Genomic DNA, 19,567 nt, shown 5'->3' on the forward strand with positions numbered 1-19,567 from the left:
CTGTTCCTACAAAAACACCAAGGACCTTCACTGTGCCGCACCTCCACTGCAAGCCCCCCGGCATCACAGGAGGCACCTGTCCCTGCCAGCGGCCCAGAAGAGTGCCACTACTCTTCTCCCAGTTTATACGGGCAGAAGATGCCCTCTGGAACGCCTTCTGACACCATCACAGCTCCTGCACATCACGCTGCCCCGTGACAAAGATGGTAATGTCATCAGCATAAGCTGTTCCTCTCACTGGTTCCTGAGGAACCCCCACTCCAGTTAATACAGTACGTAGTCTGTGCACTAGAGGCTCTATGGCTAGAGAATATAGCATCTCTGATAGGGGACACCCCTGACGCACCCCTCTGCACACTGGAAAGGGAGAGCTCAAAACCCCATTTACCTTCAGTATACTAAAGATGTTGCTATAACAGAGCACAATATAAGATTTAAAAACAGGATCAAATCCAAAAGCTCCTAGGCTTTTCTGGAGATATCCATGGTCTACCCGATCAAAGGCTTTCTCCTGATCCAGCGATATCCCAGCATCAAACCCAAACAACTTGGAGGCCTCCATTATATCGCTAACAAGAAACACATTATCATGTATTGACCTGTTTGGTATACAATATGTCTGGTCCTTGTGCACTATCTGCCCCATCACCTCCTTTAGTCTGTTGGCCACTACTTTTGAGAAGATATTATAATCCGTACATAGCAAACTAACTGTCCTCCAGTTTTTTATACAACAAAGATCCCCCTTCTTGGGCAGCAGAGTCAACACAGCTCTCCGGCAACTCAGAGGCAGCTGACCTTCTCTGGTGCTCTCCTCTAGCACCTGCCAGAGATCCTCTCCCAATTTCCTCCAGAAAGCTTTAAAAAACTCCACTGGCAACCCATCAATACCAGGAGCCTTCCCAATATGCAGCCCCCCAAGGGCAGTAAACAGGTCCTCCAGGCTGAAAGAAGCCTCAAGATCTCTCTTGCTCTCCTCGGGGTCATGTGGCAGTCCCTGTAAAGCTGCTTGTAGAAATCACTAGGACAGCACCTGCCACAGTTCTTCTCCAGAGTCCGTTTTTAAACAAATAATCTGTTTCCTCTCTGCTACCCTTTTTTCTAAACCAAAGAAGTACTGTGATGGGGCATCAGTTTCATTGATGTGCTGAAAACGAGAACGCACCAGCGCCCCCCTGCACCCTCAAGGCCTAGCAGCTCCTGTAACATTTTCTTTTTTAGACTGAGCTGCTCAATTAACATTGTGCTCTGCTGAGATTCCAAACTCTCAACTAACCCCATAATATCAGCCTCCAGCTGCTTCTTCACCTCACTACGGCTCAAAGCAACATCCTTAGCATAATTTTGGCAAAACTGTTTAATTTGGATTTTTCCCACATCCCACCATTGCCTCCATGTAGGAAAAATAGCCCTTTCTCCTTTCCAGTTTCCCCCCCAAAAATTAAAACAATTCATAAAATGAGCATCTTTCAAAAGTCCAATATTAAAATGCCAAAAAGGAATGTGCGTTCTAGAATCAGGAAATACCATTTTAACCAACATAATGCTGTGATCTGACAGCCTATTTGGTATTATTTTACAGTTTTCAATAAAATGTATCTGATCTTTACACACATACACCCGATACTATGGTGTCACCGGCTCTCATCCAAGTATACTGCCTATCTCGACCGTTTTTATTCCTCCTCACATCCACCAAATCAAAACTATTCAAGTCAGCAGAAAGATCCCGAGCAGACTAGGGGTGTGGCTCTGCATGATTCCGATCTAAAACATCATCTTCTGTACAGTTAAAATCCCCCCCAAGAAATAAATAATCTTCAGGTTGACACTCTGATAAAGTATTTTTTAAGATCTTAAAAAACTCAACTCTCTCTTTACCCTCATTGGGAGTGTAAATATTTATAAAGCAAAAACTATGTTTATCAATCCTTGCTTTAACTTTTACCATCCTCCCCACTACCACCTCCTGATAAGAGAGAACATCAGCCGCACATTTCTCTGAGAACAGGACTGCCACTCCCGCACTAAAGTTTGTACTGTGACTAAACACACCCTCTCCTGTCCACTCCTGTTTCCACTCACACTCATGATCTAAGTCACTGTGCGTTTCCTGGATAAACGACACATCTATTTTCTTTTCTTTTACGCTTTCTAACACACATGCTCTTTTATGTGCACTCCTAGTCCCATTAACATTAAACGTGCCTAATATTAGATTATCCATAGATAATAATGAAAAGAGATAGAGCCCAATACACGAGAAAAACAACCGTGACACAGATATAAAAACAAAAAGTGTTACATCCATTTTTTATTTATTTTTTTATTTATAAACTGTTTACGTACTTTCGTTGCAATTTTTTTAAATCGATAACGCTGTTATTTGTTCAACTGGCACATAGTCGTGTCATAAACTATTGATTTCACTATGCTTACAAATAGCTCCAAGTCTGGAAAGTAGTCCCCTACTCTCACCCCTCTTTTTCCCTTTGTGGCATCCAAAAATTCTGCTATTTTAACTGGATCATATCCCCTCTGCCCTAACTGACTACTCGGCTCTGATAGATAGGAGGAATCTGAAACATACCCCTCCCTCTCACTCTCCTCCCCCGCTCTCTTGATCCACTACCGTCACTATGTTTAACCGAGCCTGACGAGCTGCCCTCTCCCCTGACCGGCTCTGCACAGCCTCCTCCAACGGTCTCTTTGCTACACTTTTCTTTTTTGTTTCCTCCCCCTGCTTCACCATCTTTTCCCTTGGAACCTTAAAATCACTCTCATTGTTCTCATTACTATCCTCCTCTAAAGTAATATTTACATTACTGATTTCACTTCAACTTCTTGCACTGTCACCTGTCCCTGCTGTTCCTCGATCACCGCTTCATTTTCCGCACTCTCGCCCTTCTCTGATTGTCCTGCTGCCGCTGCTTCAACCTCCATCTCTCTACCTGCGCACAGCTCCGTTTCTCTTAGTTTCTCTTTCTACCTCAGTCCCCACACCTCTACCTGCACCTGCTGCAGCGCCCGGCTCCGTTTCTCCTTCTACCTCAGTCTCCACCTCCCTACCTGTGCCCGCTGCACGCCGAGCCCCCCTGCTCCTCTCCTCCACCAGCCGCAGCTAAACCTGCAGCCGCCTCCCGTGGTGCAGGCCCTTCATCCCCGCTGTTGTTAGTAGCAGCTTCCTCTCTCTCCTGACCCTCATTATCTCTATCAGGACACATTCTCCTCATGTGCCCCACTTTACCACAAACAAAATATTTCATGTCCTCAGAAGTGACAAATACATTATAACCACTGCCATCAATATTACATTTCAAAACAGTGTTTATCACCATATTCGGTTCATTCAATATCATTGATACTTGCCTCCGAAAAGAGATAACATGCTTTATTTCCGGTGCTTTAAACCCAAGGTTTAAAGGCTTTATCAGCGATATTAATGTGCCATGTTGCAGCAACTCTTTCTCCAGAAACACATTCCTCATAAACGGAGGAACATTGGATATGGTGATCCTGCTTACAGGTGAAGCAAGCGGCAGAACAATGATGAAGGTGTCATTAATAACAACCCCCTCTTCTACCACTCTATTCACAAGCATTTCATTTATTAAAAAAATTACTACTGCCCGATTCATGCGAGACTACCTTCCCCACCGCAAGGACACATTCTTCCACAGATACGTATTGCTCTGTAACTATCTTCACCCCGTGCCAACGAGACAAAGATTCAAAAGAAAATGGGGGGGGGGGGGGGTTCCCCTTCCCCCTCCCCCTCCCCCCTCCCCCTCCCCCGTTTTGGGCCATAATGGCCCTAAAAAGGACACCAAGATATAACAAAACAACATTTAAAACTATTTAAATTGAGTGCAATCTGTAAATAAAACAGTCTATAAATAATAAATAAACAAATTCCCCTGTACCTCACCAGCAGCTCACTCAAAACTCCTGCACTCCCAGCATGCAACACGAGAGAGAGAGAGAGAGAGAGAGAGAGAGAGAGAGAGAGAGAGAGGGAGAGAGAGAGAGAGAGAGAGAGAGAGAGAGAGAGAGAGAGAGAGAGAGAGGGAGAGAGAGAGAGAGAGAGAGAGAGAGAGAGAGAGAGAGAGAGAGAGGGTATGGAAACACAGAGGGAAGGAAATTTGGACACATTAAAAAGGTCTTTAATTTAAAACAAATTATCAAAAATGGATCTCACTGGCACGCAGAAGGACTGGTCCCTGTGCCCCACTGAGTCTATATGTGTCCTCAGCCGTTTGGTCATAGCCTTGGAAAGCAGATTATAATCGGAGCACAGCAGGGAGATGCTCAGAGGCCAATTCAGGTCCAGAAACATTTATAAAACTCCGCCTGCAGCCCATCGATCCCAGGCACCTTCCCATTGGTAGTGGCAGCATTGAGCTCCTGGAAGGTGAGCAGGGTTTCCAGGCCGCTCAGGCTGCGGAGACCCTGATGCAGCTGCTCGGTTTCTCTCAGGTCACAGCTCTCACTTATAAAGATTGCTACCCGCCTGAGCTCCGCAGGGCTGAAGACCTCCATCCCGCAAGGCAGCCTTAGACAGCACTTCTGTTTATGCTCTGCTGTCTTCTTCTCCAGGCCAAAGAGAAGGTCATGTTCTTCACCTTCTCCTCCAGCAGGATGCCCAGAAGTTGCCTCTTCTCCTGCAGCCCCAATACACCCCTCACTGCTCTGACCATCCAGCTGCTTCTCAAACTCCACCATCTCTCTCCAGCCCACTGAGCTGCTGACATACTGAGTGCATTGCTGACAGAAGATTTGTATTAGAATTTTACCAAAATCCCACCACTGTCTCAGACTGGTATAATTTATTTTGTCCTTTTTCCTGTTTTCCCAGAAAAGTTTAAAATGATTAATGAATTGGTGATCTGTAGCAGTTTTGTGTTAAAATGCCGATATGATTTTAAGTGTGTTACAGTGGATATTAAGACAGTGGCAGATACAAAATGATGGTCAGAAATAGGGTTGGGTAAGATACAGCTTCTAATGAATTTATTCATCTGATGTTTTGTGATCCAAACATGCCCCTGACAGATGATTCTGATTTACTTTAATCCAGATATATTGTTTGTCTGTAGGGTGAAAATTCCTCCATATGTCAACCAGGTCAAATTCATTTAACACAGCGGTCAGCTCCCTGACAGATTGCGGATTGGGTTCCTCATGGTATCTGGTATTGGTCAGTATCACAGACCCCCAGCATCTGACTCAGCTTTTTAAAAAATAAAACCTGCTCCCCCCAACGTAGGAGCACAAATATTAATAAAATCAATAATAAATACTGCTATATTTTACCTGTAATTTTAAAACTCTTCTCTGAACAATCTCATCTGTAGATAACATTTCTGCTCCAAGCCCTAGAGAAAATAAAATAGCAACCCCAGCACTAAAATTTGAGCCATGAGTTAAAGTACAGACACCCCTCCACTCAGACTGCCAGTGAGACTTACTGCAGTCTGATGCATCTCCTGTAATAAATTACAATCGCTCGTTGGCTGTTTAAAAAATCAAATAGCTGCGCTCTCTTATTAAAATCCAGACACCTGTTAATGTTAACCCTTTGCGGTCCTGTGTCGGACCTGGTCCAACATTGCAATTTTCCCTTTCCGGTCCAATGTCGGACCCTGTCCGACATCATCAAAAAGACGTAAAAAACAGATCTCTAGTCGTTTTTTTCTCCAGAAAAAGCTGAGAAAACCATTCAATGGCCGAGTGAGACCGATAGGAGCCGAGAGAAGCCGAAAAAAAAGGGGCAGATCTGAGCAAATACACTTAGCCCCGGCACTACAAAGATAACACGGACATAAACAAACAAGATAGCTGCTTCTGCATCCAGCGCTCAGAGAATATCACAGACATTTGCAGAGCTTTTTGAGATGTTAGAGTAATAAAATAATGACTTGGATCGCATTATTGAGGAGTTTGGTGATAAAATGAGTGATCAGGAGATGATTTATCGGTATGCACGACTATGAAGAGGTATGTGAAAAATACAGCGAACAAGGGGGGGTGCAGGGCTGGAGATGCAGTACTGAGTGTCCTGCTGATATGCAGTGCCTTTTAAACCTGTTTTACTGTGAAAAAAAATACTTTTAAAACTTTTAAACTGAATAAATGGACTGCAAAGGGTTAAAGCCCAAAAGGATTTTCTCCGTTGTTAAAAAGACATTGCTCAACTACAACAACAACAAAGCCATCGAAGTACAAATATTCCATGTAAAATTATCCATTACATAGTTTTGGGGGCGGAAAACAAATTTAGCTAAAGTCGCTTTCCTGGGAGGAATGATTTTTACCTGGCTGACATATGGAGGAATTTTCACTCTACTTACCTTAAATTTCCACTCCCCCCCCACACACAGGGCACTGCCGGGGATGACTGAGGCTCACCCATACCCCCGCCCCACACACACACACACGCACACAAAGGATCACCCCCGTAGCTCCCTCCCAGACGTGGGATCAGTGGGTTGAACTCCGCCTTTCCTACGTTCATCCGGCTTGATGCTCAGTCCCAGCGCAAGGCAGGGCTGAGACCCTCCACACTGCCGTGAGAGACCGGCACACGCTGTCGTGCAGAGGCTCAGGTCCCATCGCAATGCAAGGCTGAGACCCTCCGCACTGCCGTGAGAGACCGGCACACGCTGTCGTGCAGAGGCTCAGGTCCCATCGCAATGCAAGGCTGAGACCCTCCTCACTGCCGTGAGAGACCGGCACACGCTGTCGTGCAGAGGCTCAGGTCCCATCGCAATGCAAGGCTGAGACCCTCCACACTGTCGTGAGAGACCGGCACACGCTGTCGTGCAGAGGCTCAGGTCCCATCGCAATGCAGGGCTGAGACCCTCCGCGCTGCCGTGAGAGACCGGCACACGCTGTCGTGCAGAGGCTCAGGTCCCATCGCAATGCAGGGCTGAGACCCTCCACGCTGTCGTGAGAGACCGGCACACGCTGTCGTGCAGAGGCTCAGGTCCCATCGCAATGCAAGGCTGAGACCCTCCATACTGCCGTGAGAGACCGGCACACGCTGTCGTGCAGAGGCTCAGGTCCCATCGCAATGCAGGGCTGAGACCCTCCGCGCTGTCGTGAGAGACCGGCACACGCTGTCGTGCAGAGGCTCAGGTCCCATCGCAATGCAAGGCTGAGACCCTCCGCGCTGCCGTGAGAGACCGGCACACGCTGTCGTGCAGAGGCTCAGGTCCCATCGCAATGCAGGGCTGAGACCCTCCGCGCTGCCGTGAGAGACCGGCACACGTTGTCGTGCAGAGGCTCACGTCCCATCGCAATGCAGGGCTGAGACCCTCCGCGCTGTCGTGAGAGACCGGCACACGCTGTCGTGCAGAGGCTCAGGTCCCATCGCAATGCAAGGCTGAGACCCTCCGCGCTGCCGTGAGAGACCGGCACACGCTGTCGTGCAGAGGCTCAGGTCCCATCGTAATGCAGGGCTAAGACCCTCCACACTGTCATGAGAGACCGGCACACGCTGTCGTGCAGAGGCTCAGGTCCCATCGTAATGCAGGGCTGAGACCCTCCGCGCTGCCGTGAGAGACCGGCACACGCTGTCGTGCAGAGGCTCAGGTCCCATCGCAATGCAAGGCTGAGACCCTCCTCACTGCCGTGAGAGACCGGCACACGCTGTCGTGCAGAGGCTCAGGTCCCATCGCAATGCAGGGCTGAGACCCTCCGCGCTGCCGTGAGAGACCGGCACACGCTGTCGTGCAGAGGCTCAGGTCCCATCGCAATGCAAGGCTGAGACCCTCCGCGCTGCCGTGAGAGACCGGCACACGCTGTCGTGCAGAGGCTCAGGTCCCATCGCAATGCAAGGCTGAGACCCTCCACACTGCCGTGAGAGACCGGCATACACTGTCGAGCAGAGGCTCAGGTCCCACCGGCTCCTCAACCTACGCTCTCCATGTCACCACGGGTACCACTCACCCTGACTCTGAGTTCAACTTGATGTTAATGTTTATGGTGCCCCTGTTCCCCACAAAGAAAACACATCATAATCCTTGCCCTCTACATTAGAACACCAGGCAACATTCAATGCATTATCAGGATTATTTAACAATACAAACATCTGTCTTCTAAAAGACATCACATGTTAGATCTCATAGCTTTTACAACCGAGAGGGATCATTTTAATCGGTGACATTATTTTTCCATAGCGGGAAAGTTACTTTAGTAAGAGGTGTAGATAGAGGCATTACAGAAATCAAAGAATCATTTCAAACAAATTATTCTTCCACACTTGTATTAACTACATTTTTTACTCAAAAAAATGCCAATCGCTTTGTTCATATGTGAGGCTGATTTCACTTTATTGAACCCGACCACCCGTCTCACCGCCAGCAACAACAACGATATAAAATGCTTAAAGAAAATAGAAAGTAAGTTGTGATACAGAGAGAGAGACTGAGAGATAATGATAGGAGACAGAGACAGCAGAGACAGAGAGATGAGACAGAGAGTGTGAGAGAGAGAGTGTGAGAGATAGATGGAGAGAAAGGGAGAGTGGGAGTGGGAGAGAGAGAGAGGATCCTAGACTGTAGTATAGTGCTGTGATACTGCAGTATAGAGCGCTGTACCACTGTAGTATACTGTAGTATAGTGCTCTGAACTCACTCAGTATATTAGCTGTGTTCTCTGTAGTGATTTCAATCTCTGGTTCAGAGAAATATTCCGATGCCACACAGCGGCCCTTCTCAGCACCTGAGAGAGAGAGAAAACAAGAAAAAGCACTGACCAAGACCTCCTCTCACCCCCTCTCACTCCCTCACCCTCTCATTCACTCCCCAACCCTCTCTCACTCCCTCACGCTCTCATTCACCCCCCCACCATGTCATTCCCTCCCCACCCTCTCACCTCCTCTCACCCCCTAACTCCCCCAACCTCTCAACCCCTCATTCACCCCCCCACTCTCACTCCCTCTCACTCCTTCACTCCCCCACCCACTCACCCCCTCACTCCCCTACCCTCTCATTCCCACCCCCACTCTCTCACCCCCTCTTCCCCTCTCATTCCCTCCCCAACCCTTTCACCCTCTCTCACCCCCTCACACCCCCACCCTCTCATTCCCTCCCCACTCTCTCACCCTCTCTCACCCCCTCAGTCTCCCACCCTCTCAGTCCCTCCACACCCTCTCACTCCCTCACTCCCCCTTTCTCCTCTCTCCTCACCCGCTACAAAGCAGACTCTCCAGAGCCCAGCATGGAGCGCCATCTTGATCTCAGTGGTCTGGTTCTGCTGCAAGATGATTCCCTCCTCCATGAGCAGCCAGTAATCCGTGGAGACGGCAATCCCAACCAGGAGCAACCCACAGGCACCGGACACTGAGGAGAGGAGCATGAGCGCACGACTGCTGAAGGAGCTCATCTAGAGAGTGAGAGAAGTGAAAGAGTATGAGAGTGAGTGAAAAATAGAGACAGAGTGAGAGAGTAAGAGAAAGAGTGAGGGATAGAGAGTGAAAGATTGAGAGAGAGAGAGAGAGGGAGAGAGAGAGAGAGAGAGAGAAACAAGATTATTTCAAACACACTGAGGAGAGGAGAGGGGTCTGAGAGAGAGAGGCCAATTATAATTAAATTTGGTGTCTCTCACAACACAGTAATTACACTGTAACTGCCTGGAAAATACTATGGAAGTGCTTTAATAAAATGTGACCTGAATACAAGGCTAGAAGTTAACGTATATTTGGTAGCATTTTGCTACACAAAACTCTTAATTTGCTACTAGTGTTTTTTCTTTATGCAATAGCATTTTTCTTGTGCAGTTTATATGACCGACCCTGAGTGAACACGTTCACAATTACCGGCATTAGTTTTTTTAAATACGTACATTATCTTTCATGAAGCAGGAAACCATCGCTATAGAGCTTCCCGATTTGTAGATGACTGAGGTTTGTACCGTCCCATGTAGATATGCACGAGGCCCACAATGCCAATCATATTGGACAGTGGAGCACAAATACTGTACCTACAGTAGCAGAACAGCATGGATACAATTTAAAGGTATGAAGTTTATTTTATGGACCAAAAGTAAAATTAAATAACTGTGATTGTGGTTTTATAAGATAACAGGCGGTGAACTAACAGGATATTATGTTTATTCAGTGTTATAAAATGCTAATTTAATCTGTCATGGAGAATAGTATAATGTTATCCCTGGCTTCACCCACGCAAAAATGAACACATAATAGGTAGACAATTATTACTATCAAAATTCTAACTACGAAAAAATAAAAAAAACAGGCACAAATAGCTATAACGTTAGCATGAGCCAAGTAACGGCTTCCTTGTTTTATTAGTATGAATAATAGACAAAATACAGTCTGGAGGTGCATTCATTTATCTGTCTGCTTTCTCTTCATAACAGATTATCACCAGAGTTCTGTGAAATTCTTTATATTTTTTATAATTTTCAGTTTTATGAAAAAGACCTAGGAGTTTATGTTGACTCAGAAATGTCTTCATCTAGACAATGTGGGGAAGCTATAAAAAAAGGCCAACAAGATGCTTGGATATATTGTGAGAAGTGTTGAATTTAAATCAAGGGAAGTAATGTTAAAACTCTACAATGCATTAGTAAGACCTCACCTAGAATATTGTGTTCAGTTCTGGTCACCTCGTTACAAAAAGGATATTGCTGCTCTAGAAAGAGTGCAAAGAAGAGCGACCAGAATTATTCTGGGTTTAAAAGGCATGTCGTATACAGACAGGCTAAAAGAATTGAATCTATTCAGTCTTGAACAAAGAAGACTACGCTGCGATCTGATTCAAGCATTCAAAATCCTAAAAGTTATAGACAATGTCGACCCAGGGGACTTCTTTGACCTGAAAAAAGAAACAAGGACCAGGGGTCACAAATGGAGATTAGATAAAGGGGCATTCAGAACAGAAAATAGGAGGCACCTTTTTACACAGAGAATTGTGAGGGTCTGAAACCAACTCCCCAGTAATGTTGTTGAAGCTGACACCCTGGGATCCTTCAAGAAGATGCTTGATGAGATTCGGGGATCAATAAGCTACTAACAACCAAACGAGCAAGATGGGCTGAATGGCCTCCTCTCGTTTGTAAACTTTCTTATGTTCTAATGTTCTTTTCACAAATGTAGTTTTATTACAGATGCACATTAATAAAACAACTCAGATAGATGTATATCAATAATAGTATAGTATACATCATGTTTTAACTACATACATATTTGTTATTAAACATTATAACATTTTGACATAAACAGACCTTGCATAGAAAAGTAATTTAGTTACCATAATTTCTCATTAGCAGCAGTAACGGTAATGTACAGCCCCCACTCTTTTTAATTGCTGTCCATGCCTCTATAAAAACATAATAAGGTAAAATTAAAATAAAAATGTATTTACACTACCTTACTATTGTGGGGCTGCCATAATAATTGCACATCCAGCAATCTATCCATTAAAATAAAACAAAAAACGATAGGAATTGTGTTTCAATCCCATTGCACTGAAGCAGAACAAGCTTCTCTGTATTCAAACACTAAGCAAAGCAGATTCATTCATTCAAATCCATTCAAACCAAAACCGTGTTTGCACCACTTGAAATAAAACAAAGAATTAGCATACTAATACAAAATACAAGCAAACAAGCCATATTTTCCCCAAAAGGAATAAACAGCTAATGCTTAGCGACGGTATCTTTCGATTCATATTCAAGCCGACAGTTGCAAAATCTGCACTTCATTATTTTGTCACCGTCAGCTGCACACATCCCCTCATGCTCAAAGTCTTTGCAGCGTTGTTTAATTGTTATGCGCAGTTTAGGCATCTTAGAAACAAATTCAAACTCTTCTCTTTCATCACAATTTGAATTCCCAAACGACTCGCTCCAAATTATACATCTGCGCTAGTCAGAGCTTCCGTTTCCCTTCAGACCTCGTCTAACGGCTGAGTCTTGACAAGTACGATTGCAAGTATTTATTTAAAGTATTTTTTTTTGTTTAAAGCTCTGTGACAGCGACAGAATGATTCTTGGTGATAAATCTCCCTCCTGACCTGTGAGGGCGCTGTGTAAAGGGAACAGAGTACCCTGGACTGGATGGCCAGACAATTAATTCCCAGGGTTAGGCGGAAGTTGGCCATCTAGAAAGTACACTAAATCATCGACCCGGAAGGGAAACGATGTGGCAGCCGCTGATTGGAGGAGCGGTTGCCCTTGTTAACTAAGGGATCATGATTGACAGTACAAAAGGGGACGTAGCGAAGTGATCTGTTCCTTTGTACGGTTATTGCTGAACCAGAAGGAAAAACCCATATTGTTATTAGGGATGCACCGAATCCAGGATTCGGTTTCGGATTCGGCCCGAATACCTACTTTTTGAGCAGTTCTTCTTAAATAAAAGACACAAATCCGGACTTCAACGTAACTTTTGTATTTAATAACAAGAACACGTTTGATGAATTCTGCCGCGGCTCTTAACTCCCTATTACTGGTGGCGCACGCACTAAACACGCCATGCAGCTACCGAATGCAAACATACCCCCGTATGCAACAGCACAGTCACATCACACTTTTCATGGAGTAAAGTTATGCAGTAAACCTGTAATATACAGTAACGGCAGACTGTTGTAGACTTTTGTGCTTTGTTGCTGTGTCTGTCAAACGTGTTCTAGAGATCATACTGAGGGAGAAAAAAGGGGGGACAGAAATAGAGATTTTTTGTAACTTTACAACTGTCAGATGTGCAAGACGTTGAACAATATGCTTTAGTAAATTAAATTATGTTATTGTAATGTGTCAATACAAGTTGAACCATTTGGGAACCCCTGTGTTTTATTCAAATATTTTTAAAACTATTTCATAACCTATTTGATAGGTGTGCATTTAAATCAACGTGGGTTTTATTTCACAGGGAGATTCAGGTCACTCTTCACTGTAGTTTTTTCCTCATAGCTCTCAGATAGGGTTGTCAACAGGCTCCAGAACCTCGGGACACTTTAAGGCAGGTCAGGTTTTTTTAACTCACCTCTCTAAACTGCAATGCATTCGACATGTAAAGTGAGTGTGAATTGCTTGAGCAGTTTAGTAAATGTATTTAATTGTTTAATTGTGGTGGTGATTCTATCCGGAGAGCCTCGTAACAGCGATTAATCGTATTGCTTGAATTTTTTTATACAGTAAACAATATCTATCAAAACAGCGCAACACCATTATTATAGATAACTGTGCACTCACCTGCACTCTCATTTAACCTTGTGACAGCAGGTAAAGTTTCTATTTGTTTAAAATTTCTTGCTTCACACAGTCCCGCCCAGTCAGACTCAAAAAGCCAATCAGCTGCTGAATAGGTCTGATTGATGGAAACGATCCTCGCAGGCATGTGTGTGCTTTTGGTAGCAATTAAGTAAAACAATTCAATTAATTTAGCGACAATTCGCACAATTCACACTCACTTTACTGAATACACTGCAGTTTAGAGAGGTGAGTTACAAAACCTGACTTTCCTTAAAGTGTCCCGAGATTCTGGAGTCTGTTGGCAACCCTACTGTCAGATCAGGTGACACAGGTTGAAACATCATTAAAGAAAATAGTGGGTTATGGCAAAGATGCAGCTCTCCTTTCTTGTAAAGATAAACAGTTCTGTATTTTGACGTTTGTATTGTGGGGGGAGGGGGCTAGCGGTAAATTGTGTAAGTTTCAAACTGAAATCTTATTCAGGGATATATTTCCATTCGGTAATAAAAATATTATGAACTAAAAAGCTCAAAACTATAGATTGTGCGCGTCCCTTGTAAGTAGCTGCCAGAATGCCAGAATGTTTTTCATTCAACAGTTTCCTTCAGTTTTCTTGACAGTTTTTGTAGATTCAATATTCAGTTCAGTATTCGGCCAAATCTTTTGAGATGGATTCGGTATTTGGCCGAATCTCAAAACCTCGGATTCGGTGCATCCCTAATTGCTATCGTGAGTGTTTTTGTTTGTGTTTGTCATGTTCTTATTAGACGGCTGGCACGATTCGGAGCTGTCACCAAAGGCCAGCACTTACCCAGACAACACTGCACCATTGTTCACGATTAATTGTATTTGCACCATGAGCACTATAGCAGTCACTGTGGACTTGTGATTGTGTTTGTGTTACGTGTGGGTGTTTAAATATCGGGACTATTATTTCGGGACCAACCCGTGGATTAAACGGAGCGATACACAGCGCTGTATGCCCTGTTATCATTATTGTTTACTGTTTTTGTCATCAGACTTTGGATTATAAAAATAAAACACCATTGCACCTGGATTATCGTTGTCTGTCTGTTCATTGATCACCACAGCACTCCTGCACCTGCACACTGTTAATCACTTTGCCACAACCTCCCAATGTAAAAATGTAATTCTATGTTTGCTTTATAATGATTTTTCGTTTTACTTTGATTTATATTTTAATTTATTTTAATTTCTTTATATATTTTCATTTAGTTTTATTTCGTTTTATGTTACATTTAGTTTTATTTCGTGCTATTTTTTATTTGCGAAAAACACGGGACTCTAATTATCACTACCTTGCGTACTTATCCTGTTTAACTAGTGAAACATATGCTTTAACTTTATATATATATATATATATATATATATATATATATATATATATATATATATATATATACAGACGTGCTCAAATTTGTTGGTACCCCTCCACAAAAAACGAAGAATGCACAATTTTCTCTGAAATAACTTGAAACTGACAAAAGTAATTGGCATCCACCATTGTTTATTCCATATTTAATAGAAATCAGACTTTGCTTTTGATTTTTTATTCAACATAATATTGTAAATAAGAAAACAAATGAATATGGCATGGACAAAAATGATGGGACCGCTAACCTAATATTTTGTTGCACAACCTTTAGAGGCAATCACTGCAATCAAACGTTTTCTGTAGCTCTCAATGAGACTTCTGCACCTGTTAACAGGTAGTTTGGCCCACTCTTCCTGAGCAAACTGCTCCAGCTGTCTCAGGTTTGATGGGTGCCTTCTCCAGACTGCAAGTTTCAGCTCTATCCATAGATGTTCGATAGGATTCAGATCAGGACTCATAGAAGGCCACTTCAGAATAGTCCAATGTTTTGTTCTGATCCATTCTTGGGTGCTTTAGCTGTGTGTTTTGGGTCATTATCCTGTTGGAGGACCCATGACCTGCGACTGAGACAGAGCTTTCTGACACTGGGCAGTAAGTTTTGCTCCAGAATGCCTTGATAGTCTTGAGATTTCATTGTGCCCTGCACAGATTCAAGGCACCCTGTGCCAGGCGCAGCAAAGCAGCCCCAAAACATAACCGAGCCTCCTCCATGTTTCACTGTAGGTATGGTGTTCTTTTCTTTGAAAGCTTCATTTTTTCATCTGTGAACATAGAGCTGATGTGACTTGCCAAAAAGCTCCAGTTTTGACTCATCTGTCCAAAGGACATTCTCCCAGAAGGATTGTGGCTTGTCAATATGCATTTTAGCAAATTCCAGTCTGGCTTTTTTATGTTTTTCTTTCAGTGGAGTCCTCCTGGGTCTTCTTCCATGGAGCCCACTTTCGCTCAAAAAGCGACGGATGGTGCGATCAGAAACTGACGTACCTTCACCTTGGAGTTCAGCTTGTATCTCTTTGGCAGTTATCCTTGGTTCTTTTTCTACCATTCGCACTATCCTTCTGTTCAATCTGGGGTCGATTTTCCTCTTGCGGCCGCGCCCAGGGAGGTTGGCTACAGTTCCATGGACCTTAAACTTCTTAATAATATTTGCAACTGTTGTCACAGGAACATCAAGCTGCTTGGAGATGGTCTTGTAGCCTTTACCTTTACCATGCTTGTCTATTATTTTCTTTCTGATCTCCTCAGACAACTCTCTCCTTTGCATTCTCTGGTCCATGTTCAGTGTGGTGCACACAATGATACCAAACAGCACAGTGACTACTTTTCTCCATTTAAATAGGCTGAATGACTGATTACAAGATTGGAGACATGTGTGATACTAATTAAAGAAACTAATTAGTTTGAAATATCACTATAATCCAATTATTTATGATCTTTTCTAAGGGGTACCAACAAATGTGTCCAGGCCATTTTAGAATATATTTGGAGAATAAGCAATAATTCATCTCTTTTCACAGCTTCTTTGCTTTATTCTATGACATACCAAAGGCATGCAAGTATACATGATAAAATAGCTTTTAATTTCATCACTTTTCAGGAGGAATGAAGCATTATTTCAATGAGCTGTAAGGGTACCAACAAATTTGAGCACGTCTGTATATATATATATATATATATATATATATGCAAGCGTAAGCAATAAGGCACGACAGGGTGTGGGATATACTCTGATATCCACACGCCCCAGGTGTGTTAAAGTCACCTTGAACATAAGAACATAAGAACATTTACAAACGAGAGGAGGCTTCATTCAGCCCATCTTGCTCGTTTGGTTGTTAGTAGCTTATTGATCCCAGAATCTCATCAAGCAGCTTCTTGAAGGATCCCAGGGTGTCAGCTTCAACAACATTACTGGGGAGTTGGTTCCAGACCCTCACAATTCTCTGTCTGAGAAAGTGCAGCAGGACAGGACCTTCTTTGCCATGTCTGGCCATATTTAGTTGCACATCAAAACAAACCTTTCTCACAAGACCTGTGGCAGTGTCAGGTGACAGTGTTGGGTAAGATTTATTATTATTATTATTATTATTATTATTATTATTATTAGTATTATTATTATTATTATTTTATTCGTCCTTTGTGATCCGGGAGTAGTGACAGGAGGCATCCATGCCAGATTTGCAGTACTGTTTCACAGCGGCAACATTTACATTTTGAAATACTCGGACAGTGGCATAAAAAATGGACAGAAGCTGTGCTTCGGTAAAGTTCGATGCCTAGCAGTATTACTTTTTCTTCAGACTCATCCAAAATATCATCTAGAGTTTGGTTTCCCAAAAGATCAAAACTGATATACACTCGCCAGTCATCTTTATTGTGAATTTAAATATGGCTACCGTTTTTTTCAAAATGATATATTAAATGTGCTTAGTCATGTTTATTAATATACATTTAAATATGGCTATCTTTTGTTTTTTTCTAAATTCTAGTGCTGTATGGATATCTACAAGTGATTCGGCCCTTTTTGAAAAAAAGTTTGAACTCATGGGAATATGCTATAATATTCACACCCCCATGTGACCTGTTTTGACCAATCATATATATATTGCTCTGTCAATCTATAACTTACACACATGGCTAACTAATGTCACTGTTTAATAAAATGAATCCAGCATGTGTTTTTTTTTAAATCTTGGTTGATATCCCTTATTCTGTTATTACTTCTTAGTTAATTTCTTCAAAATTGTGAAAAGGCAGTGTGTGAGCACACATATTTATGAACAAACCGGTTAGTATAACATGTTGCATGAATCTTTTAAATGTAGCGGTACTGTGCTGGAATTAGCTTTCATTTTCAAAACAGCTTGGTTGTGGTTGTAACCTTATAATTTATAAGAACATAAGAACATAAGAAAGTTTACAAACAAGAAGAGGCCATTGGGCCCATCTTGCTCATTTGGTTGTTAGTAGCTTATTGATCCCAGAATCTCATCAAGCAGCTTCTTGAAGGATCCCAGGGTGTAGAATGTAAGGATAAAACAAAATACATTTCGACAAAGAATTGCATTAGTTCCATTACTTAGTTGAGCACAAGGTGGTTTCAATAAACACTGCGATTTAAATATAGGCTTACTATGTGATAGTTTGGGATATTCAGTCTATTTAAAACAGTAGGTAGGTGTTTATTTTTAAAAATTGTTTATATATATAATTATTAGTCGAATAAACCGCTACTGAATAAGACCATTTTGCTACCTACTATCCAGACAGACAGCAAATCCTAACAACTGCCTTAAAAGTTAACTTCTAGCCCTGCTGAATAACGGGAGGCCTCCCCACAACACTCTCTCTGTCACAGTGCAGTGATATGGAGGAGGAAGGACTGCACCCTACACACATTACATCATCCAACTGTGGGCCATCAGAGTTAGAGTTAGAGATAGAGATAGAGATAGAGATAGAGATAGAGATAGAGATAGGGTTAGGGTTAGAGATAGAGATAGAGATAGATAGAGATAGGGTTAGGGTTAGAGATAGAGTTAGAGATAGAGATAGAGATAGAGATAGAGATAGAGATAGGGTTAGGGTTAGAGAGATAGAGATAGAGTTAGAGATAGAGATAGGGTTAGGGTTAGAGATAGAGATAGAGTTAGAGTTAGTTAGAGTTAGAGTTAGAAATAGAGTTAGAGTTAGAGTTAGAGTTAGAGATAGAGATAGAGATAGAGATAGGGATAGAGACAGAGATAGAGATAGGGTTAGGGTTAGAGATAGAGATAGATAGAGATAGGGTTAGGGTTAGAGATAGAGTTAGAGATAGAGATAGAGATAGAGATAGAGATAGAGATAGAGATAGGGTTAGGGTTAGAGAGATAGAGATAGAGTTAGAGATAGAGATAGGGTTAGGGTTAGAGATAGAGATAGAGATAGAGTTAGTTAGAGTTAGAGTTAGAGATAGAGATAGAGATAGAGATAGAGATAGAGATAGAGAGAGATAGAGATAGGGTTAGGGTTAGAGATAGAGATAGAGTTAGAGTGGTTTGTTTATTAACATTCTTTACCGCACCTCTCTGTGCTTTACAATGCTCCTCTATGATTTATCATGCTTTCACTGTACTTTACAATGCTTGCCTATGCTTTACCAAACCTTTCTGTGCTTTACAATGCTTCTCTATGCTTTACCATACCCCTCTGTGCTTTACAATGCTTCCCTATGCTTTACCAGACCTCTCTGTGCTTTACAATGCTTCCCTATGCTTTACCAGACCTCTCTGTGCTTTACAATGCTTCCCTATGCTTTACCACACCTCTGTGCTTTACAATGCTTCCCTATGCTTTACCAGACCTCTCTGTGCTTTACAATGCTTCCCTATGCTTTACCAGACCTCTCTGTGCTTTACAATGCTTCCCTATGCTTTACCAGACCTCTCTGTGCTTTACAATGCTTCCCTATGCTTTACCATACCCCTCTGTGCTTTACAATGCTTCTCTATGCTTTACCATGCTTTCACTGTGCTTTATTACACTTTGCTGTGCTTTTACTGTAGGAAACTTTAAGCTAAATACTGTTATGTTTCATGAGCTCCAGATATATGCAAACATTTAAATGTGTGACATACAGAGGGACGGATGTGCAGACAGACAGACACCCCCCTGTGTCCCCAGAATGTGATATTCTCAATAACTCATGTTACACATTGTTAATACCAAGTGTCATGACAAACGGGTAAGAGGTTCTTCAGATATATGAAAATGTGAGACGTGTGACCTGCGCATGTACGACCGCCTGCACTATACCCCTTCAAAACAAACCCCTACAGGATGTATTGCTGAAGAGATAACCACCACCTTTGAATATATGCCAATGACTTCAATGAGTCTTATTTTCATCCTTGATATTATACAACATAAAAAAAACACGCATTCAGATGAACACAACCAATACAAACATGT

General features: G+C 42.7%; 1 protein-coding gene across 1 annotated transcript in view; it reads right to left on the reverse strand.

Annotated features, from left to right (window-relative positions):
• LOC117409947 (voltage-dependent calcium channel gamma-7 subunit-like) overlaps positions 1-19,567 on the reverse strand; it is a 42,797-nt gene that overhangs the window by 18,351 nt on the left and 4,879 nt on the right. Inside the window, exons 2-3 of the mRNA XM_059018578.1 lie at positions 9,192-9,387; positions 8,638-8,724 (exon numbers count right to left, since the gene is read on the reverse strand). Coding sequence (XP_058874561.1) covers positions 8,638-8,724; positions 9,192-9,387 — 283 coding nt within the window. The remainder of the gene's footprint in view (positions 1-8,637; positions 8,725-9,191; positions 9,388-19,567) is intronic.

The sequence above is a fragment of the Acipenser ruthenus genome, chromosome 60 (genome assembly GCF_902713425.1).
Source record: "Acipenser ruthenus chromosome 60, fAciRut3.2 maternal haplotype, whole genome shotgun sequence".
Classification (NCBI taxonomy): Eukaryota; Metazoa; Chordata; class Actinopteri; order Acipenseriformes; family Acipenseridae; genus Acipenser; species Acipenser ruthenus.